The sequence below is a fragment of the Panthera onca genome, chromosome D3, assembly GCF_046562875.1.
Source record: "Panthera onca isolate mPanOnc1 chromosome D3, mPanOnc1 haplotype 2, whole genome shotgun sequence".
NCBI classification, from domain to species: Eukaryota; Metazoa; Chordata; class Mammalia; order Carnivora; family Felidae; genus Panthera; species Panthera onca.
In genome coordinates this window covers 7,596,064-7,618,623 of record NC_138350.1, presented here as the reverse complement: position 1 = coordinate 7,618,623, position 22,560 = coordinate 7,596,064, and the positions used below count along the sequence as shown (strand labels likewise).

The 22,560-nt window shown below is 48.1% G+C and overlaps 1 protein-coding gene across 3 annotated transcripts in view; it reads right to left on the bottom strand.

The window, feature by feature from the left end:
- CCDC63 (coiled-coil domain containing 63) overlaps positions 1 to 22,560 on the bottom strand; it is a 35,000-nt gene that overhangs the window by 9,757 nt on the left and 2,683 nt on the right. For all 3 annotated transcript variants that reach the window (XM_060612284.3, XM_060612285.3, XM_060612283.3), the window contains exons 4-10: positions 21,160 to 21,252; positions 20,596 to 20,765; positions 17,551 to 17,740; positions 11,758 to 11,877; positions 7,904 to 8,085; positions 6,965 to 7,146; positions 4,897 to 5,117 (exon numbers count right to left, since the gene is read on the bottom strand). In XM_060612284.3, the coding sequence (XP_060468267.3) occupies positions 4,897 to 5,117; positions 6,965 to 7,146; positions 7,904 to 8,085; positions 11,758 to 11,877; positions 17,551 to 17,740; positions 20,596 to 20,765; positions 21,160 to 21,168 (1,074 nt within the window). In that variant the 5' untranslated portion in view covers positions 21,169 to 21,252. The remainder of the gene's footprint in view (positions 1 to 4,896; positions 5,118 to 6,964; positions 7,147 to 7,903; positions 8,086 to 11,757; positions 11,878 to 17,550; positions 17,741 to 20,595; positions 20,766 to 21,159; positions 21,253 to 22,560) is intronic.

Sequence of the window (22,560 nt, the reverse complement as noted above, 5' to 3'; positions counted from 1 at the left end):
ATCAAACTCCAGCATGAATCAGAATCACCTGGAGGTTCGTGGAAACACAGATTGCTGGGCCCCTCTCCCAGAGGTTCTGGTTCGGTAGGTCTGGGCGGGGCCCAAGACTGTGCATTTCTCGAAAGTTCCCAGGAGCTGCTGCTACTGTTGATCCAGGGGCCAGATTCAAGAACCCCTATGTTAGAAGAGTGTGTCTAAATATAAAAGGCTACCCTCTGAATAATTTCATCTCTAGGAATCTGTCCCATGGAAATAGTAGGACATGTGGGCAAAGTGGCTGTTCAAGGTTGTCTGTCAGGTTATTACTCAAGAATGGCCCCCAATTAGGGGCGCCTGAGTGGCTCAGTCGTTCAAGCTATTGACTTCGGCTCAGGTCATGATCTCACGGTTCGTGGGTTCGAGCCCCGCGTCAGGCTCTGCTGCAGCTCAGAGCCTGGAGCCTGCTTCGGATTCTGTGTCTCCCTCTCTGTCTGCCCCTCCCCCACTCATGTTCTGTCTCTCTCAAAAATAAATAAACATTAAAAAGGAAAAGAAAAGAATGGCCCCCAGTTAGAGACAACTTAAATGTCTACTGATAGTAGATGAGTTAAATCAAAGATAGTATTCATATCATGGGGCAATGGGTCTCAAAAATGTTTTTAATATTTTTTTTCTAAAAATATGGTTTAAAATGAAGATTCCTGGCCCATTCTCAGAGAATCTAGGTTTGTAAGTATAGGACAGAACTTGGGGATCACATTTTTAAGAAGTTTCTTATGATTCTACACAGAGATTCCAGGGTCCCCAGAAGCCATTAAAAAGAACATAGAAGATGTTGGAGGGTTCTATGATGAACTTGGGGGGAAAAGTTTTCAAAACAGTGTGAACTGTCTAGAATGATCCTGGTATTGTAAATGGGCATCTTTCCTACCTCAGGACCTTTGCACTTATTGTTTCCTCTGCCTGGAATATTCATCCCCCAGAGATCTACATAGCTTATTCCTGCAAGTCTGCTCAAACTTCACTTCTCAACTTTCCATGCCCTCACTTGGCTCCAGACCCCCCCCTTTACCTGCTGTGCTTCATCTTTTTATCCACACCACTTCTCATTTTCTAATATATCCTATAATTTTTAAAAGTTTATTTAGTTAAGAGAGACAGAGTGTGAGAGGGGAAGGGGCAGAGAGTGAGGGAGACAGGAAGAATGCCAAGCAGGCTCTGCATGGCAGGCCAGTGCACAGAGCCTGAATGGGGCTCGAACACACAAAACCATGGGATCATGACCTGAGCCAAAATCAAGAGTTGGACTCTTTGATCCACCCAGGCGCCCCTACCCTATAATTAATGTATTTAGTAGGCTTGTTGTTCATTGTCTGTTTCTCAGCCAGAATAGAAGCTCCATGAGGGCAGAGCCTTTTGTTGTTCTGTTCTCTGTCCCATAACCAGGGTCTAGAATAGTGTCTGGCACATAGTAAGCGCTCAATAAATACTTGCTGAATGAAAAAATAACCAAAAGAACACTTTTTTCAATCAGAATACATGAATCTATATATACTATATAATAATCACTATGTTAAGTTTAAAAGCATCACCCCCCAAAAAATAAATCAGAAGGAAATAGATCAAAATAGCAACAATGATTGTATCTCAGGAATGGGATAATGGATGGTTTAAAAAATTCAATCCTTAGGTAGTTTCCAAATTTTCTATAATGAGCAAGCATATCCTTCTCTTATAAGATTTTTTAAATATTAAGCATTTTCTTTAGAAACAAAGTGTTTTCAGGACTTATTCAACAGGAATTTGCAGCTCTGCTAAGCCCCAAAAGGCACACAGTTCTGTAACTTCAAAGAAAAGCTCAGAAGCTACTGTCGTCGTTCACACACCATTCTACAAATGGGGGAACTGAAGCCCAGGCAGATCAGGGACTTGCTCATCCTTCATCAGTCATACTCGCGCCCAGGCCAGAGACAGGCTGTGTATCTTAGAGAGGGGGTACCATCACGGTGAAGGGGGGAAAGATCGAGGTCAGTTTTGTTCAGTAACCATTTCCTCATCGGGTCAATTTCCGACTAGCGTCCTCACATCCCTCTGCTATGGTCCGTCCCTGTCATCCTAGCGGGCTAGTAAGGTGCTGTCTCCTAGAAAAAAAGAATCAGCGTCCTGCCCACTCCCAGGTCCCAAACGGACCATCTTTCTTTCCATCCTTCAAACCTCTGCGTTCAAAGACCTTCCATGCAATACTGCAGATGGCCACCTGAGGGCAGCGGCGAAGCGCCTACCCCGGAGGCCGAAAGCTCCAAGGCCCGCAGGGCTGGGCGCAGGCGCAAATCGGACCCAGCGGGTCTCGGTGGATGCTGAGCCCGTGGACGTCAACCTCGCGCGGAAGTGCGGGCCGGAGTCGTCTGATCGGATTTCCCGAGAGGAACCGGAATCCCGATTCCCATGTGGAATATCCCGATTTTCAAATGTTAGCAACTAATAATTTTTAAACTGGGAGGGGGAGGTAGGGGAGACGACGCAAAAGAAGAAAGAAAGTGGGATTCAATCAGTTACGACCTCTGATCCCGGTGCTCGGGGAAGGGGCGAAGTCAGATGTTAGTGTCCTAATTGTTTTTCACTTACATATTTTTCCTACCTGAACCCTAGTTTGAGCAGAGGTGCCACAAGAAGGTGAAAAGGTCAAGGGTCCAGGCAACCCCTCCAACCACCCCTCCCAACCCCCACCCCCTTCATCCACAACTGCTCCATTTTACCTGTTTTTTTTTTTTCTTTCTAAATTTTTTTTTTTTTTTTTTTTTTTTTTTTTTTTTTTTGAGGGAGATACAGAGACACAGACGAGCACTAGGAAAGAAGAGGAAGTATACTCTTGTGCCTGTCCCCTGGAAGATCAGCTTCCAGAAGGGAGACAGAGGGAGACAGGAGACAAGCTCATCTCTCCCACCCCTACCCCCACCACACACACAGAACTGGACATTCTCCGTTTTCCCCCAAATCCACCTACCTCCCTTCCTGCCCTAAACCCCAGGGGCTCGGCTCTGGGCTCCCTTGTCCCCTGGCTTGGGTTGGGCCCGGACAACAGGACTGGAGAGATGTTGGGGGTACCTGGCAGGTCACTAGCTCGGTTGCATCCCTCCGGGAGAGACACATGGACAGCCTTCTCCCCTGATTCCAGAAAACGGCTCCTTCCCCTTACCTGTTCTGGAGCCCTCTTTTGTTGCTCCTGAACTTACCCTTCGTAATTTCCTTAAGCCATTGTAAATAGCGCCTTAAAAAAAAAAAACCCACCTCAATTTACCCATTTGGAGCGTGCCATATGTTTCCTGTGATAACCCTCACAGATAGCACCACCTTCAATTCCATCGTGTTCCTGTGCTACCTGTGGTATTGTTTATCACTATCTATTATTGTATATTAAGAGTTTTCTTTAAATCAGCCCAGTTGTGTTCATTTTATTATGTTTACCCTTATTTCCTTACTGTTACGAGTATTTCTTATCATCCTAAGTACCAATGTGCATTCAATCAAAAGTTCACAAGCTATATTTATCCTAATCCTCATAAAAATTAACTCATCACTAGTAAATTAAAATGTTTTCCCTTGGGGCGCCTGGGTGGCTCAGTCGGTTAAGCATCCGACTTCGGCTCAGGTCATGATCTCGCGGTCCGTGGGTTCGAGCCCCGCGTCGGGCTCTGTGCTGACAGCTCAGAGCCTGGAGCCTGTTTCAGATTATGTGTCTCCCTGTCTCTGACCCTCCCCTGTTCATGCTCTGTCTCTCTCTGTCTCAAAAATAAATAAAACGTTAAAAAAAATTAAAAAAATAAAATAAACTGTTTTCCCTTAAATTCTGGCTACTGGCTACTTACACATAGCCAGTGCACCTGCTCCGTATTTAGGAAACAGTGACATTGCAAACGGAAGTGGCCCGCCTCGTCACACAAACAGCACGGGGACCCCAGAGGGAGGAGTAATGAACTGCCAGAGGTGATGACATTTGTGCAGGGTCAGGACTAATGAGCAGTATTTCATCAGAAGAAAAGCAGGGGTGGGGGGGGGGGGCGGGGAGGAAATGGCACGGGGAGGCCTCAGAGGAGGGAAAGGTCTAGGATGGATGAGACTAGGAGCTGCCCAGGGCACCCTGGGGTCGTGAAGAGAGCTGTGCCTGCTGCAGCAGGTTGAAGCCAAATTTTGAAGGGACTGGAGTGTCATACTAAGTTTAGACTCTATCCTGTTCAGACAGTTCCAAAGGCTGTTTATGTGTGTTCTGGGGAGTAAGTAGCCCAAGAAGCCAATTAAGTTTGGGAAATGATGGGCTTAACCAAGGTAAAGAGGTTTCTTTACTGCAGGACTCGTCAGAGCCTTCATTATGCTCATGTATATCAAGTGTCTTCAAGATGGTTTGACCATCTCTACTCGGTTCTGTGAAGCTGCTGATTAACAGGAGTCAGCAAGCGTTTAAGGCAAAGGGCCAGATAGCAGATACTGTAGGCATTGCAGGCCACATATGATCTGTCTCGTACATACCCTCTTTTTTTTTTTCCTTATAACCTTTTAAAAAATGTAAAAACCATTCTTGTTAGCTCAGGTCTGTACGAAAACAGACCACAGGCTGTATCTGGCCATGGCTATAGTCTACTGAACCCAGGACTATAGAACATACCATGGGTTATGTCACTATGGTGGGGGGGGGGGGGGTGGGGGGTGACAGGACCACACTAAGGACTTTGCATCAGCTGAAGGCAAATACCAACCTCAGAAAGGTTAACATGTAGGGGGGAAAGCCTGGGGGAATACGGTGTTTCCCAAACCGATCAGACCCCGAGGCCCTCTTCTCTATAGAGCAGCTCAAGGTGTGTTTCAAGGAACCCCCTTTGAGAAAGGCCGTTAGGAGACCTAGGAAAGAAGAGCAGCCCCGACCTGGATCCTCTGGGTCTTCTTGTGCATCGTCTCCATGTCGTTGTTGAGCTCCGTGACGTACATGAACCGAGCGAAGTTCTTCTCCTCCTTGGCCAGAAATCCCTCGATGAGCTCATTCAGGTCCCCGTTCTCTGTCAGCTTCAGCAGCCGCAGGTGCGCCACCTCGTAGCTCTCAAAACTCTCACCCTTGTTCTTCCTCTTGTACTTCTTTGCCTTGAGGGCTGGGAAGGAAAAGCCGGGAAGTGTGAGGCTGAGAGGAAGCCGCTCGCTCGGAGCGATGCCAGGCGGGGAGACGGCTCCGTAATGTTTATTGTGCCTCGGGGAGGAGGCTAGGCTTTTCCAGGAGGGGGAGTGCAAGAGCTTCGTGCCCTAGTCGCTTCACAGATACGTGACTGAACATCTACTGTGTGCCAGACGCTGTGCTGGGCTCTGCAGACACACTCCCCTGCCCCGTGGAGCTTCCAGCGCAGGAATCAGACAAGCAGAGAAGGGAAAAGGAGATGTCCACGCAGACAGAAGAAATACAACCATCATCACTGTAGCCCAGGTGATGGAGGAGACGCATCAGGTGCTATGACGGGGAAGCTGGGTGGCCAGGGAAGTCCTCTCGAGGGAGATGACATTTGAGCAGGATGAAGGTCAAGGGAGCCCTGTTGGCAGAGGGCCCCGGGCAGGCTCAGACCCCGGCAAATTCAAGGAATGAGAACCAAGAAGGTTCTCCAGGCTTCATTCTCTCCAGCCTGATGCCTGCAAAAGCCCCACCTTTCCTGAACCCAGTCTTCTCTCTCTCTCTCTCTCTAGGCTCCACACTCAGCACGGAGCCCGCCGTGGGGCTCAATCCCACCTCCCTAGATCATGACCTGGGCCAAAGTCAAGAGTCAGACACTTAACCAACTGAGCCATCCAGGCGCCCCAGTCTTGTCTCTTTGGTTCGGCCTCCACATGACAATCACAAGGATCTTTCTAGATCTTCCTAGGCACCTCTGGCCACGTGACTCCTTTACGTGTTATGTTAAAGAGTGAGAGATGGGGTTTCTCAGAAACACACTTTTCACAACACGGTCCCAAATGTAAAGACAGGAAGAGCCAGGAGATGCTGAAGGAACAAAGAACAAATGCAGCTTCCCGGGGGGGCTCTCAGAAGAGCTCAGATTTTTTTCCGTCTGTTCAGGAGACAGTGAATACAACGGCCCTGAGACTGTCCTCCTTAGAAAGGGCTCTTCTTGCAAGGGTGTCCCGTGGCTGGCACCTGGGCACCTAAATGGTAACCAGTGCCCTACAGGGATATAAAACTTTGCCCGAATGCTCGGAGGGACTCACTGTGCCTAGGCTGGGCAGATGTTGTGTGGGGTTGACGCTAAACACGGACTTTCCTTCCAGGAGGCTGGCATTTTGGTGTGTGCAGGGGGAGAGGACACTTACGTCACCAGCCCCCAGTAAGATCTTGGGCACCGAGGCCGTAATGAGCTCCCCTGGCAGACAGCTCTTCACACGTGTTGTCGCAGTGAGATGCTGGGGGAATTAAGTACGTCCTGTGCGACTCCCCTAGGAGAGGATCCCGGAAGCTCACACCCGGTTTCCTCCAGACTTTGCCCGGTGCCCCTTTCGCCTTCGCTGACCGTGCTTTGTGTCTCCACCTCCCAGCCATGCATGTGCCTACACACTCAATCTTTAGAGTCCTCCTAGCAAATCGCCAAACGTGGGGACGGTCCTGGGGACCTAATACCCGAGTCTCCCCCAACAAAACAATGGAAGGAGAACCTCAGAGTAAGGACACGTCCTATGGGTTAGGGTTGGCCAATAAAATACAGGACCCCCGGTTACATTTGAACTTCAGACAAACAATACATTTTTAAAGTATAAATTGTGTCCCAATTGCAGATAACCTACAAATAATTTTTATTTTATTTAAAAATGTATTCAGTTTATCTAAAGTGTCGACTTAACTAGGCATCTTGTAATTTTATTCGCTAAAGTTGTCATGCCTACTACAGAAGGACTTGGGCACCCTCAGCTAAGATGGGCAGGGAGGGGGGAGAGAGAGAGAGAAAATGCCTGGAGAACGTACCTTCTTCCTTTTTGCTCTGCTCCTCGAACTCCAGACGATCATTCAGCTTGATGAGCAAGAAGGACTTGAGCTTGGTCTCGTGGGCATAGACACGCTCCAGCTCTCGGATCTCCAGGTTGTACTGAGAAATGTCCTTCTGCTGGCGGTCCTTCATGGCGGCCATTCGAGCCATGGCTTCCAGCCTGAGTGGGGCAGGTACAGGGTCTGAGCGTCTGGAGATTCCTCCCTTCCCCTCCCCTCCCCTCCCCCTACCAGACCAGAGGGACTTTCTGCCAATGGCCATCACTTCTTTTAATCGTGGAGGTCGCTGGGAGTGGAAGAACAGCCCTCCTTACTTGAATGACAGGAGCTGCTGGCTCCAGACCATCCCCAGGAAGTGAGTTTTCTATCATCATCATCATCACCACTTGTCAGTTACTGTGGCCCAGCGAGTCCTTATATACATATATTGTTTATTCCCCCCTACCATCCAAAGTGGTCTTACAATAATACAGTAATGATGGAGCCAGGATTCAAACCCAGATCTGACTCTAAAACCTGTTCTCCTCACAGCCCAGCTATATGCCTCTTGCCCTGGAGTGGGAGGCAAGGAGATAAGCCGGACTGAGAGGCCCCTAGGACCAGAGGCAGGGCTACCTGGAGGAGGTGGTTCGGCAGAGAAGTCTGAATCTCAGTCCTACCACATCCGCCATTTACCTGGCTCTCAGGCAAATGGCATCTCTAAGCCTCTGTATCCTGGTCCATAAAACAGGGGTAATAACCCCCGGGGGCAGTTGTGAGGGTTGCAATGATACCCAGAGAACCTGGCATCGTGCTGGGCACACAGTCAGTGCTCAGAGTTATTATGATTCAAGATCCCTCAATGCATAAGCCCAGGGGCAGAGGTGCTCGGCAGGGGCTTAAGAGACATCCCTGCCCCTAGGTCTCCCCCCAGCCCACCTCTGCTCATAGGCCTGGGCAGACTGCTCGATGGCCACATTCATGGTTTTCTTCTGCATCGATAAGCGCCGTAGCAGCTGCTGATACACATTGTGATACGCAACCTTCTCATACCGCAGGTCCTCGATCTCCTTCCGGAGCTTAGCATTGGTGGTCAGCATCTTGTCAAAGTGCACGGTGACCTGGGGGCGGGGCCGTGCTTCAATACTGAGCTCACTCCTGGCGCATGAGACAGCTTCCGAAGACAGCCAGAGGGTGGGAAGGTCTTCCCCCACCTCCCGCCCCAGGCCCACAGCACCGCATGGGAGTGCTGGGTGGGAGACTTGGGCTGGCCACCAGCGGGCTAAGTGGTCTTAGGTAAGTCCCCCCACCCCCCGGATTTTAAATTTCTCAACTACCTTTATCCCTAACTTCCAGTTTTTAGCAAGGGCAGGGGAGAGGGGAAAAGGTAAATAACGCCATGAGGAAACAAGCAGCCGAATCCAGAAGGTAGAACTTTCTAGAAGACGGCTGACCCAGACTCTTCAACAAGTTGGTGGCTGGAAAGAGTCGGGATGGGGCTTTTGTAGAGCAGGGTTTCTCAAACTTGGCACTGTTTGGGCCTGGATGATTCTCTGTGGTGGAGAGCTGTCCTGTGCTTTATGCTGTTAAAGAAACATCCCTGGTCTCTACCCACTAAATGCCAATAACACAGGAGTGTCTGGGTGGATCAATCAGTTGAACGTCCAACTTCAGCTCAGGTCATGATCTCAAGGTTTGTGAGTTCAAGTCCCACATCGGGTTCTGTGCTGACAGCTTGGAACCTGAAGCCTGCTTCAGATTCTGTGTCTCCCTCTCTCTCTGCCCCTCCTCTCTCTCTCTCTCTCAAAAATAAACATTAAAAAAATAATAATAATAAAAATAAATGCCAGTAGCACAGCCCCAACCCAGTTGTGACAATCAAAAATGTCTCTTTTTAGAGACAATGTCCCTTTGGGGGCAAAATCATTTCTGCTTGAGATCCATTGTTGTCGATTAAAGAAATTTAAGAGACCTATTAGGTGAAACTTGACAGTCTCCAACTTTAAAAGACACTTTGGAGCCAGCCAGAGAAGTTTTTAATGTGGGCAATATTAAGGAAATAGTATTAATTTTGTAAGGTGTGATAATGGTTTTGTGGCTATGAAAGAAAATGTTTGATTTTTAAAGATGATTGATTTCAGAGATGGAGGTATTTGGGGTGAAATGTCATCATTCTGTAATTTACCTTAAAATACTTCAGGGAAAAGAAGGGTGAAACAGAATAGTAAAATGCTAACAATTACTAAATCTAAGTGATAGGTATGTGGGTGTTCATTATTTGATTCCCTCAACTTTTCTGTACATCTTAATAAATTTATCTTAATAAAAAAATTTTTATGAGCAGTGCTCCCATAGACACTGAAAAGAAACAATTGCAGAAAATAGTCCTAATCACAAGAAAGTAGATTCGATCAGAGGTTTTCAAGGCATATTTGGAGAAACCTTAGGCTTCCACAGGGCTGAGATGGGGTACGGCAAGTGAGGCCACCAGGATGCAAAATTTAAGGAGGTACTCATTTTCTGGTGTCAACCCTGCATTTCCATGAGTGCTTTCTTAAATTCTGCACTCTGGGCTCTTTACTTGCCTCACCCTAGTCCTGGCCCTGGGCTCCTCTGTAGGATATGTCAGTAGCCACCACACAAGGGAAGGGAATCCAGGAACAGAATCATCCTTATTCTCTCAATATCTTCCACTTACCCTTAAGAAGGTATCACTTATCAGTCATTTGCACTGTAGTGTGAATTCTACTCCAGGACTGTTGCCATGCTACCCATCCTCTGATTGTGGGATAAAAATGGGGAGGACTCTCACGCCCCATTGAGTAAATAGAGGAGTCTTTAAGGTCATGGAATATTTGGGGACCCTGAAATAACCTTTAGAGTTGGTTACCTAATCTACTAAAAGGCACACCCAGAACTCGTCAGGGAAGAAAGGAAAGGGGACCATTTTCAGATGCAAAAGAGCAAACCTCTCAGAAATAAAATAGGGGACATACGACAGACGTTACAGAAATAAAAAGAATTATAAGGCAATATACTGGGAACAATTGTATACCAACACATTAAGATAACTTAGATGAAATGGACAAATTCCTAGAAAGAAACAAACTAATGAATTGATTCAGGAAGAAACAGAAAAGCTGAATAGATCTATAAACAAAAAAGTAGACCTCTATCATGCAAACCTTTATTCATTCATTTAATCAACAGATGTTGGCTAAGTACCTACTCTAAGCCTCACACTGTGCCAGGCAGTAATGATTCTTAACCAAGGGCATCATTAACCTTAACCTTGATTCTTAACCTTTGGTTTCACTGGGGTTTTCAGTAAGAGTTTCACTGGGAGTTATAATAACAGTGCAGATGCCTGGGTCTAAGCCTTAAAGGTTCTGACTCAGAACCAGTGAATCTGGAGGGGACCCAGGAATCTGCATGTTAACACAAATCCCAGGCATTCTGAGACATGGGTACAAATCCCTGTGCATGGATATTAAAAAGACACTGCCCTGTCTTCAGTCCACTTTCAGGTTACCGGGGCAGACAGAGGTCATATCCAATTACCTTCAAACATGCCCGGCTAAAGCTTGATGGTCAGAGTTTGGGGGAAGCTAAGAGCTTTGCATAATGAGGCACTGACAGGCTTCCTTCCAAATCAATTCACTTTCCCTCTCTCCTGGCTCGTTTTGTGAGAACTGTAATTTCACAAGTCAGACTGAAATGTGTTTGTACCTGCCCAGCATTGCTTCTTTCTTTCTTTTTGCTTTTCCAGGAGAACCATTTCTCCCTGGCTCTCAGTCCACACTGTTGGATAGGGCCGCCGTCCCTTGACTTCGGGTGGGGGCTGTGGGAGTGGGGGGAGTGATACAGGCGTAGTTATGTGACTCAAGTCTGTGTATTTCGTTCTTTTGACCACCATGATTGGTTTAGGGATGGGCGCTTGACTCAGGATGGCCCAAGGGGAGCCCTCCCTGCGACTTACGATTGAATTCTTAGGAAAGAGATTGTCTTTTTCTGTTGGTGTTTGTTCACATTGGGGGGCTGCCCAAGAATGTAGTCATCTCTACGCAAAGGAGAGATGGACAGAGAAAGTATCCTCAAGACATGTTTGGGGTATCTGGATTCAGCTGTTCCTGAAGGCCCCACTTTTGCCCCTGAAATTTTAGTTCCGTGACCAATCCATTCTCTTTTTTTTTTTTTGCTTAAGCCAGTTTGCAATTTAGAAAATCCTGCTTAATGCAAAACTCACTATAAACTGATAGCGATCAGGAAATACCGCTTTTCTCTTTATCTGGTTATGCATGTCTGTGCTGAATATCTCCTAGAGACAACATCAACAACGACCAAAAAGTACCAGGTCTCACAGAGGTGTGAACAGATTGCAATGGGAGGGAAGGTCTAACTAATTCTGCTTGCTGAGGGCTAATATTTGAGCTGCTTCTTGAGAATGAGCAAGAGTTTTTAAGTGACTAAGAACAGGTATCCCGGGAGGGGTGGGAGATGGGGATGGTGGGGGGAGGCGGGCAGCAGCACGGTACATACAACGCAGAGAGCAACAAAGAGAAAGGCACCTTGGGTAACAGTGGGTCAACTAGTGGATGGAACAGAGTGGATAGAGTAGGGTGGATGGTAAGTCTAAAAGGCTGCCTGGCTTGTATGAACCCTATTATTTAACCTTCTTCTGAGTCAACCAACAAGATGGATATGTTCTGCTAAAGGTACCATGGGGATCATTCTCTGCTCTGAGCAAAGGGAAGGCAGAGCGGTTTGCAAAGCTGCAGAGAACACGTACGTACGAGATTCAAACGGGTTTCCAAAATGTGGATCTGTTTTTGCAGTTTCCGGGGGTCATTGGCTTTCTGTATCTTGGCGAAGATCTGTTTTTGGTTTATAATTTTTTTTTCCATCTGAGCGATCTGGAAAAAAAAAGAGAGAGAGAGAACCCCCCCCCCGACTGTGTTAAATTAATATCTATATGGGTACAGATTCAACAGTTCATTAACTTAAGTGTGCTAAAATAAAAACTCTAATGTTCTTTCCTTTCCTACAAAAGGATTTTTTATTTCTCTCTCGAATGCATGCTCAACGGAACTTAATCTTAGCCAGTTTGGGGTAAAATGAGGCTATTTAGAGTTTTTGCTTTTGCCTGTGCCTGTACATTTCACTCACCTTTTGGTGCAAGCTTCTTTTGGTTAGGTACCGTGTCACCTGTGGCCAAAAGCATCGCTAACACACCGTGCGCTTTATGCACTGGGATCATTGATTCTGACTTCAGAGAAGGGCCATACACCCTTGCCATGGCTGGCAGGAGAGAATTTTGGTGTTTCTCTCTACGCTTGCAGCTCCAGCCAAGTTCTCCAGACCCAAGCATACCCCCCACCTCCACCCCCGCCGTCACCTTCCCACAGAGCTCACCCTGTAGTTTCTCATACAAGCGACAGCGGGTCATGTCATTTCCTCACAGCACTAGCAACGTGCGTAACCAACCTGACATACAGCTTTAACCCAACCCAGGCAGAGATCCAAACTGCCTCCCAAAAGTTAGCCCCATCTGGAAGCAGCTGGCTAGTGGTAAATCCTAGCAGGTTCTACAGAAGTTTATGGAACTATTATCTGAAGACAAGTGAGTGCCGGGTCCTAATGTGTCAGAGGTACTTTATCTTCTTAGGGTTTGGACTGAGACTAAGCTCTGAGACTTTTTTTTTTGGAACCCTGCTGGGTGAAGGGTCAGGGCACTGCCATTTAAAGCAATTTTTTTATGTTCTTGTTTGTCTGGAGGTAGTAACTTGAATTCACTATCTGAAGCCCAGCTCCTGTCTGGAAATTGAGAAGTTCCAGATGAGAGACGTTAAGTGCTTGGTGTAATGAAATATAAAGTTTGTCAGCTACATGGAGGCTGGCTTCCAGCTGGGAGCAAGGCGCCCCTGTGCTGAGCTTGGGCTGATGAATTCTGGGAGCAGTCGCATCCGGGGTTCTATGTTAGTGTCCCTGAGATGGTGGTTTCCTTTGGTTATTGCCAAATCTTCGGGAAGTCTATACAGCGCAGTCTCAGTCATGACCATGGAACATTGAGAGAAAAATCTATACTAGAGGTTGCAAACTATGCCCAAGCAGGTGGCATAAAAGAGTAAAGTGGGCTCACTATAAGACCGTACAGGACGGTGGAGAATATAGAAAACTGGAACACATACTCCCTGCCTTAAGAGGCAGCAGCTCGTATCATGCAACTACAAATTATAGAAAATGCAACTAAACAATGGCTCAAACAAATTATGGTTTATCTTCCTCTCCATAAACGTGCCAGGTTAAGTTCAGTAACTCAAGGAACTAAACACAAGATCTCTGTAATTCACCTGGCCTTTCCCTGATGGTCAAAAAATGGCTGCCACTGCACCAGCTTTCACAGTCATATTCCAGGCAGGAAGGTAGAAGAAGCAACATGGATAAATGGCTAGGACCTACATCTAGGAAGCAAAACTTGCTAGACACCCCCCAACAGACTTCCCCTCAAATTTCATTGCCCACCTTTAGCTGCAAGGGAAGATGAGAAACATAGCTCTTTAGGAATCTGTTAGAGAGGAAGAAATAGAGAGTGGGTAAACAGCTGTGGTGTCACCACAACACTATTTAGTTGCAGCTGTCCCACGGAAATTCAGGGTCAATGTTACCCAATCTTTCCGTCTTTTTTCTTTTTTTGAAGAAAAGTCAGATACCCAAATTTTTTACATGAAATCTCTCAATTTTAACAAGTTAACTAATTAAAATAAATTTTAAACACTGACTGGGCCAAAGCCCTCATGTCGTCAGACTTAATCTGTCCTGAAGACCACCAATTTGGTCTACACCCACATTTAATCTTGAAGGAACCACAGTATGCCCATGAAAGATGGTTTCAGGCAGTGAGAGATACCAAGCAAAGGACAGAAGAATGTTCCAGAGCCAGGCAGCTGGAAGAGGTATGAACAGCCAGAACTGTAATGGATGCGGTGGGTTGTTGGCCCCCAAAACCCATCTCACCCCAGAAGGCTGATCCAAGCCAACCATGGTAATGCTGTCCCCTCTGCCTATGATTTATTCATTCAAGGTTGGACAGGACTAAACCAGTTAGGGCCTACGAATTAGGCAGGCTGATTGCTAGGGAAGCCTCTGGAGAAAGTTTCCTCATTTCCTAAAACAGTCATAGGAAGAGATAGTCTGTCTTCTTTGCAAAAATCATTCTTTTCTGGAGGGCCATAAACAGACCAGGTTGGGCTCTCACACCACAGTTTACTGCCCCCTGGTCTAGCCCCCAACCAATTATAGAAATTTCATTTCCCTTTGCCAGTGATTGGCCTAGAAGTAGGTATATGCCCTGGCCAATGAGGGAAAATCAGCTGGAGAGTTTCTGTGAAATATTCTCTCCCTCATAAGTGAGAATATCATGTAAGAACAAGTCCCCCTATCCTTTCTTCATATGTTTGAATGTGATTCTGTGAGAAGCTATACCACCTATGTTTTGGCAGCCATCTTGTGACCATGAGGCAAGGGCCAACCAAGAGGATGGGAGAGAAAAAGACCAACCCATCATTGTAGAGCTACTAACCCGTCTCTGGGACAATCTTCTTCCAGACAGACATCGTATTATGTGAGAAAAACAAACTTCCATAGCCCAACACATTCCCACTGGTACATCAAGCAAGATGGCAGCTCAGATGATGAGGCATCAAGGGAACCGCCAGGTTGCCCACAAACTCGTAAGGCACGTGAACGCTGTTTATGATTCAATCACAGTAGCCAGGCTTTGGTTCAAGTCAGACCCCCATCTACTTTCTTCTCTCTTATGCTGTGCACAGGAAGCTCCCTCAACACAGAGGCCCACTAACTCACCTACGAAGTGAAACAAATGACTCGTAATATATGGGAGGGCAGCATCTCCGGAGCAAAGCGTGGCCTGCGCCCAAGGGATGCCCACCCCTGCCTGAGTTCACCGGGGGACCTCAGGTTCTAGCTCCTTGTCAAAGGATGCTGTGGTGTCAGCACTCTGCCCAGTGACTCTTGTCATTAAACTCAGCCTCCTGTTCCCTTTGGCATCTCTTTGTCAGACGTTGCTTTTGTGACGCCGAGAGTAATTAGGCCTCTGCCCAACGAGAGACACATCCAAGGCTGCACCGCCAGAGGAATGCGTTGCCTACGCAAGGTGCTCTCTCCAGCACGAAGGCATAGGCTTATTTGCTTTTTGAGGCCAGGCAGGGCCTGGTGAGGTCCCTGCCTCCAGTGACCTCTTGCAAGGAGGAAGCTCTGGGCATAGCAGCAGGGGTTCTGGGACCCGCCCTCCCTGGGATGGAGCTGGGCAAAAAGGGCTTTTGTACAGGGCGGTGAGCCCCATGTTCTTTTGCGGATTCCAAAGCAGGCTGCCTTTTCCTACTATTTCTGAGGACCCATGTCCCCATCTTTTCTTCACTTTTCCTCTTTCTTCACTGCTATTGCCTCCTTTCTCATCCACAAATTCATTCATTCATTCCTCAATGATTCTTAGACGCCCTCTCTGTGCCAGACAACAGGGGGATGCTGGTGACCAAGACGGCATCATGGCCCCTGGCCTCAACACAAACCTATAATCTAGGACTAGAAACAAGCTATGAAGCATAACTAGTCCTAGGAAAAGGGAGATGTAAGGCATTTTGGGCACGTCCAGTGGGAGCATCTGGCAGGGAAATGAAGGGACAAGTATCCCAAATGCAGAAGTAGCATCAGGGCTGAGGCCTAAAGGATGAATAGGAGCTCCCCAAGCACAGAAGATGGAAGGGCAATCCGGGCAGAGGGAAGGGCATGTGCAAAGGCCTGCACGGGAGAGACAGCACTGTAGGTTTATGGAGGTGGCCAGTGTGGATGGAACACGGAGGGGGGGAGCAGGAGGGAAGGTGGAAGGGGCAGGAGGGACACAGGGCAGCCGAGCCAGCAGACCACACGGGGGAGTCTGGCCCTTATCTCAAGAACAACAGGAAATTACTGAAGGATTTGCAAGCAGAGGAAAGATGTAATGAGATTTCCAGATTCTTTCAGTCAGTAAATATTTATTGAGGGCCTACTATGTGCCAGGCACTGGCACACGCGTGGGAGGTACCGAGGGGAACAAAACAGACATGGTCCTTGCCCTCCTGCAGGTGACACGTTATAGGGACAGATGACACCTGTGTTAAGCCATAATTACCACTATGAGAAGTGCTATCAAGGGGGGGCCATGGGATGTCGTGAAAGGGGCCGAGGGGGTGTTCTGGGATCTTCTGTTTGACTGCTGAGGTTCACTCTCCACTCTGTGCCACCCACCCTGCTCTGTGCCCCAGGAAGCTGACCTGGAAGGAGTCCACAATGGCCTCCTTGCACTGGGGGTCCATGGGTGAGAAGAGAGAGGTTGGGGTATTTGTTCCCCCTGGCATGCTCCCTGTGTTCAGGTTCCGGGGTGTGCCCCCTGCCCACTGTGGCTAACCCTACAGTGCTTCAATGTCCCTACTCTGTGCTCACGCCCTTGTAAACAGTGCCTCATAAAACTCTTCTCAAAGTACCTTACTGAGCATACTATTTGTTTTTGGCCAGGAACCTAATTAATGCAAGGGGGATATGCTTTAAATAGGAGAGAGGACATAGAAAAGGCCTCCCTTTAGGGCACCTTTTGGGATGAGCACTGGGTGTTGTATGGAAACCAATTTGACGATAAATTTCTTATATAGGCCTCCCTTTAAAAGTCACATTTGAGCTGAGACATAAAAGACAGACAGCGGGGATCAGGGGAACGCGTGCAAAGGCCCTGAGGTCAGACCAGTTTTCACATATTTGGAAGGGGGAAGTCTTCTGCAGCTGGGTGAGATGAGTGAAGGAAGGAATGACGTGGGATGAGAACAGAGGGGTAGGCAGGGCCTAGATCACAGGGCCTCTCAAGCCATAGGAAGAGATATAACCATAAACATTGTCCAACAAATGTCTCTAGCTCTTTGCCTTCTGGATACATACACTTCTTCGACCCTTTTGTGGATGGGTAGAGTTGACTGTTCGGGGATGGGCATTTGGGGTATATATGGATTTGACTATTTTGAGCCTATGGGTCATAAGCAGAAGCAATGTACTGCTTCCAGGCTGCAGCTTTCAATTGCCAGTGTGAGGCTTTCCAGAACTTTTTTTGTCTGCCACAACACCTGACAATATTCAAGACAGTGGATACCCCATCGGCCTGGTCCCAGGATGAGAAGATAGAAGAGCCCTGGCCAATCCATGATAGACACGGCAGGAACGAAGAAGAAACCTTTATTGCTGAAAACACTGAGTTGTGGGCGCAGGGGTGTTATTGCGGTGTAACCTAACCTCTCCTGACCAACACAGCGCGTGGTTGAGAATTGACTCTAAGGGTAGGGGGGAGGCGCTGGGGAGCACAGCGGAGGAATGGTCTGGTAGCACTGGGAGAGTAGGGGTCCCAAGGTGGTGGAGTGACCACAGTCACCTTTAGACTATGGGGGGGGGGGGGTCAGATATGGCCTAAGGCATGGTGGGTATTCCCGCGCCCCCCACCCCCGCCCTTGCTCCTCGCTCTGGTTAACCCCCTACGAGAAAGACCACACCTTCTCATCCAGCTCTGCCAACAGCACCTTCTGTGATTTAATCAGGGCCTCGTAGTCCTCCTTGGTCTGCAGCAGGAAACACAGCTCCGTGTAGTTTCTCCCATTCAGTTCCAAGTTCTTCGAGGACTTGATGAGACCCAGAAGCAGAGTGATCTCCTCCTGCTCCCTCTGCAGGGTCTTGATCTCCTTGCTGTTGGGAAAGCAGCACGTGGTTGACTCTGAACCCCGCCCCGAGTTGACCTCGCCCGGGTGCCCCAGGCTCCTTAGCGCTGCAGGAGCCTCGGAGAGGTACTTCCCGCCCCTGCAAGTGGCAGGGGCTTGTCAGGGTCTGGGGTCCAGGGCTAGAACTCCGACCGCCCGCCGCCCAGTTCACCGCACCTTCCGTGGCTCCGCCCCTCTCTAGCGGGCCTGTGCTTGCTAGGGAACAATTCGCAGCTGTGCCTGTCAACACCTAAGTTCTAGGACCAGGTCCTCTTTTGCCAGCAGCTCATGGGCATCTGTCTGATCTTGCCGACTTTCTTTCCAGACTTTGCAGCCAATGATCTCTGGTCACGAGAGGCAAGCCCATCAGCCAGGCATTTTCAATTTCGCCGCAACACAGAGATGCTCAGTAACCTCCAACCTCCCCCACTGTCTCTATGCGGGATGCTAATGTTTATTAAATGACTGACGTGAGTCAGTCTCTCTCTCTCTCTCTCTCTCTCTCTCTCTCGCTCGCTCGCTTTCCCCTTCCCCTCTGGAGAAGAGAGGGGTAGGTGTGTGGGCAAACAGGGATTTTGAAAAGAAAAGGCTCGCGCGACTACTCAACAACCCAATGACTGGAAACGGCACAGAGACTGTTTCTGGCAAAGTCGAGGCACCGACACCTGCTGCACAGTGCGGTTTGCAGACCCGCTGCCTGCATAGCCTTTGGAAGCTTGGAGAAATGCAGAAGCTCAGGCCCTAACTCAGGACCTATTGAATCAGAATCTGCTCTGTAACAAGATCCTCAAGTGACTCATGCACATTAAAGTTTTGGAAGCATTGTTCTAGAACAGCAAAATGTTCGGGGGGGGGGGGGGGGTGTCTGCAAACATTTTTCTTTAAAGGGCCAAAAAGTAAATATTTTAGGATCCGCAGGCCCAGATGGTCTCTATTGCAACGATTCAACAAAGTAACCATAGGAGACGCATAAACAAATAGGCGTGGCCATGCTCCAATAAATCCTTATTTACAAAAACAGGCAGCCGGCCAGACTTGGCCCAGGGGTCATGGCTCGCTGAGCCCTGTTTTAAAGCAACACTCCAACAGAATTTCTGTAATAATGGAACTGTTCTCTATCTGCACTGTCCCATAGAATCCACCAGCCACGTAGGCTGTGGAGGGCAAAGGAAGAACTGAACTTGAAATGGTATTCCACCAATTATAAATGTAAATAGCCACCTGTGGGAATGCACCCCTAATTCTAGAGCAGCTTGTCTTCTAAACCTGGTAGCTGGGACCTTTCTCCCCATCTTAAGCCCCTCTTGGCAGGGGGTCTTTGTTAAGGTGGAGAGAAAAACGAACAGAGTCCACCAGAGTTAGGAATTCAGAGGGCTCAGCAAAAGCAAAAGGAGGGTTTGTCTGTCTTATCAGCAGGACTGGGGCTGGGAGTGAGGCGTCCCTAAATTTAAGGAGGCTTTCACTCTTAAGGTGGTATAGGTGTAGGAGAAGCACTGGAAAAAGCACTTCCTTAAATATTGCACCCTGAGCACCTCACTCAGCTCATCTCAGTTCTGGCCCCTATTTATAGGTGTTTCACTTGAAGAATCTAAGATCTCCACTTTTCCACTCCTGCCCCTTTAGGTCCGTCACAGTGAAAAGTGGGATGAAGGTGGTAGTGTGAAGGGTAAGATTCCAGAAAAACTGTCAGAGACCCACCAGGAAGGAGGCATTTCCTGATGCCCACCAGCGGTAAGCTGTGAATCAGGGCTGCCAAGCACAGATGTGCAGGTTGTGGACTGCACAGCCCAAGAGAGAACCATCTGCTTGAAAAACAATCATTGATTTCTTGACTTAGTACCCTTTCTTGGGAGATGCTTCATCTTGTTCTAACAACATCCCTATGTGATGACAGTGTTTCCAAGAGATGGCAGCAAAGTGTCTTGAGAAAGGGCGTCTTTTTCTAATTCACAGGAAGATCCCAAACGGACTAGCGGTAGCTCTGTGTGAGTTGAATCCATAGGAAATGGAAAGAGCTCCTTTTCCCCTACCCTCTGAACTTCACACGTCATCTAACAGTAAGATTTTCTTTCTAATAATGGGCAGTTTCTGCCTGTATAAATGTTAAGGATGTAGCTAAGGAATTACATTCCCTTGAAGGGAATCTAAGGATATTTGCTTATTCAACCCCAGGGAACACCTTTCTATTGTCTAAAGAAGCTATCAACATCATAATTTCTAGGACAATCCGATTTCAAATATTTGATCTTGCAGACTCCATTAAGGATGCACAAGCAGGAAATATATTTTGGGATAGACACAGCCTGATGATTTCCTCTCCTCGGGGAACTCCCCCACCTCCATTGCTAGAACCATGGGAGTGACAATAGCCATTTTGTGCCCTATGGTCCTGTCCCTCCCCCGGGCACAGCTGACTGGACCAGAAGTAGACACCTGACCCAAACTAAGCCAATCAGATTCCCTCTTTCCTGGGACTTTGGGATTCACTACAGTCTGTGTGGTCCTTGGTAGCTCAGGAGTTGGGGCAGCCACCTCCCACCGGCCAGGGCTGAGATCCAGATAGGGAAGAACGAAACCCACGTGCACAAAGAAACAGGAACCAGAAATAGTTTTTCATTTGGGTCCTTCCCTGAGGCATGGCTGTCCTGCCCCCCTTGGAGTCCCTGTGACACCCTAATTCTGAGAATAAATTCTCCCTCCTACTGAAGCTGTCCCACCTAAGTACCCAGATTGGGCTCAGAATCGGCTTCCTGCCCAGAGGCCACATGAGAAAGTAAATCCCATGAAACCAAATCCAAAATTTTCTCCAAGCTCGCTCAGTACAAAGCTCTGACCATCACTTACTGCTGGTTCGAGATCTTCTGCTGGGAGCAGAAGTTGAAGGACTTGCGACTTTCCACCATCTTCCTGAATTGCTGCTTCAGCTTCCGAACCTCAGCCTCAGCCAGCTGTTCTTTGACCTTCTCTGAAGGTTCCTTGAGAACTTCGGAGCGTTTTCTCCTGTGCTTCTTTGACTGCGTGAGATGGGGAGAGGCATTGACCAACGGGTTGGGTGACCAGAGAAGCCTACATTTCAGCCCAAGGGCAGAGGGCAGAGGGTGTCTGGGGGCAGGGCTAGAGGTGGGAGACTGGCCTTGGGTGATGTCAACTGCTTATCTGTTACAGGGAAAACCCCCTCTGGGTTGCCAGGGTAGAGAGGAGGCTGGGCCTCATTATTGCATACTGAAGAGGCGGCCTTGCTGTGTGACCTTGGGTGAATCACTTAACGTCTCTGAGCCTCCAGTCTCTCATCTATAAAATGGGTGCATATAGATTTGTGGTTAGGATTAGATGAGCTAATATATGTATAGTGGCGAGCACAGGGCCTGACCCACAGCAAGCGCTCCATACACAGGAGCTAATACCTACCATCGGCATCTTGAAGGAATTGTGGGCTCCCTATGCTCAGATACCAGGAAGGTCAAAGCCAGCGAGTGCTCCTTTCTCTGTCTCTGCAGTGCCCTGTCCACAGTGGCAAGAGGAAAAGAATGTGTGAGCCTCCCTGCTGGCGATTAAGGACCCAGCGGGCACCTCCTCCCTTCCCCACCCGCTGCAGTCCCTTCCTCCTCCCACCACTTGGCACGTGTGGAGGACACGGCAGATGGCTGCCCGGGTGTGAGAAGAGCCTTCTTCTTCTTCTTCTTCTTCTTCTTTTTTTTTTTTTTTTTAATACGCAGTGTTTGCCTGAAACCTGTTCCTCTCACAATTTATTATTAGGAGCCAGGCAGACGGTTCTGGCGAGCCGGTTACCCTCCTGCTCCCTGTGTTCCCAAAGAAGAGGGGGCAAATGGCATCAGGGCAATGTGTCCTCTGATGGGGTTAAAATGCAATTAGCCCAACTTCAGCTTTAGTTAAGGACAGAACACACACACACACACACACACACACCTGCCTTTTAAAGCAGGAGCCATTGGGGTGTGCCTAGGTGGCTTAGTTAAGCATCTAACTCTAGATTTGACTCTTTTTTTTTTTTTTAATGTTTGTTCACTTTAGAGGAAGAGGCACAGAGGGCGAGCAGGGGAGGGGCAGAGAGAGAGGGAGACAGAATCTGAAGCAGGCTCCAGGCTCTGAGCTGTCAGCACAGAGCCCGATGTGGGGCTTGAACCCACAAACCGTGGTATCATGACCTGAGTTGAAGTCAGCCGCTTATGACTGAGGCACCCAGGCACACCTTGATTTGACTCTTGATTTTGGCTCAGGTCTTGATCTCATGGTTCGTGAGATTTAGCCCCACATCAGGCTCTGTGCTGACAGTGCAGAGTCTGCTTGGGATTCTCTCCCTCTCTCTCTGCTCCTCCCCCACTGGTTCTCTCTCTCTCTCTCTCTCTCTCTCAAAATAAATAAATAAACATTTTTTAAAAATTATTTAAAAAAATTTTAAAAAGCAGCAGCCAGTAGTACAAGAGGCATTTTTATCAAGTCATAACTTCAACCTCATCTGGCCCATGTATTCAGAGGAGGGGACGACAATGTTAACCCCACAAGCCCTGGAGGACTGTGAGATCTTCTGCACCCCAACTCCCAGACTTCAAGGGCTGGATTCCTAAAGCAGAAACTTCTGGATTTGCCACCCATTGAGGGGTCCTCCAGCCCAGTGGTTTAAAGTCCAGTGATAGGTTGTCCCAATCATCAAATCTCAAGAAAAATTCCTCCTCATCCACTTATTAGCCTTGGGTTGGTAAGCAGTAAGGCACCTAGCAGTGAGCCTGGCACATAATAAGTGCTCAGTAAACGGGCTGGTATGATATGATATGCTATGGATTGTTTCAT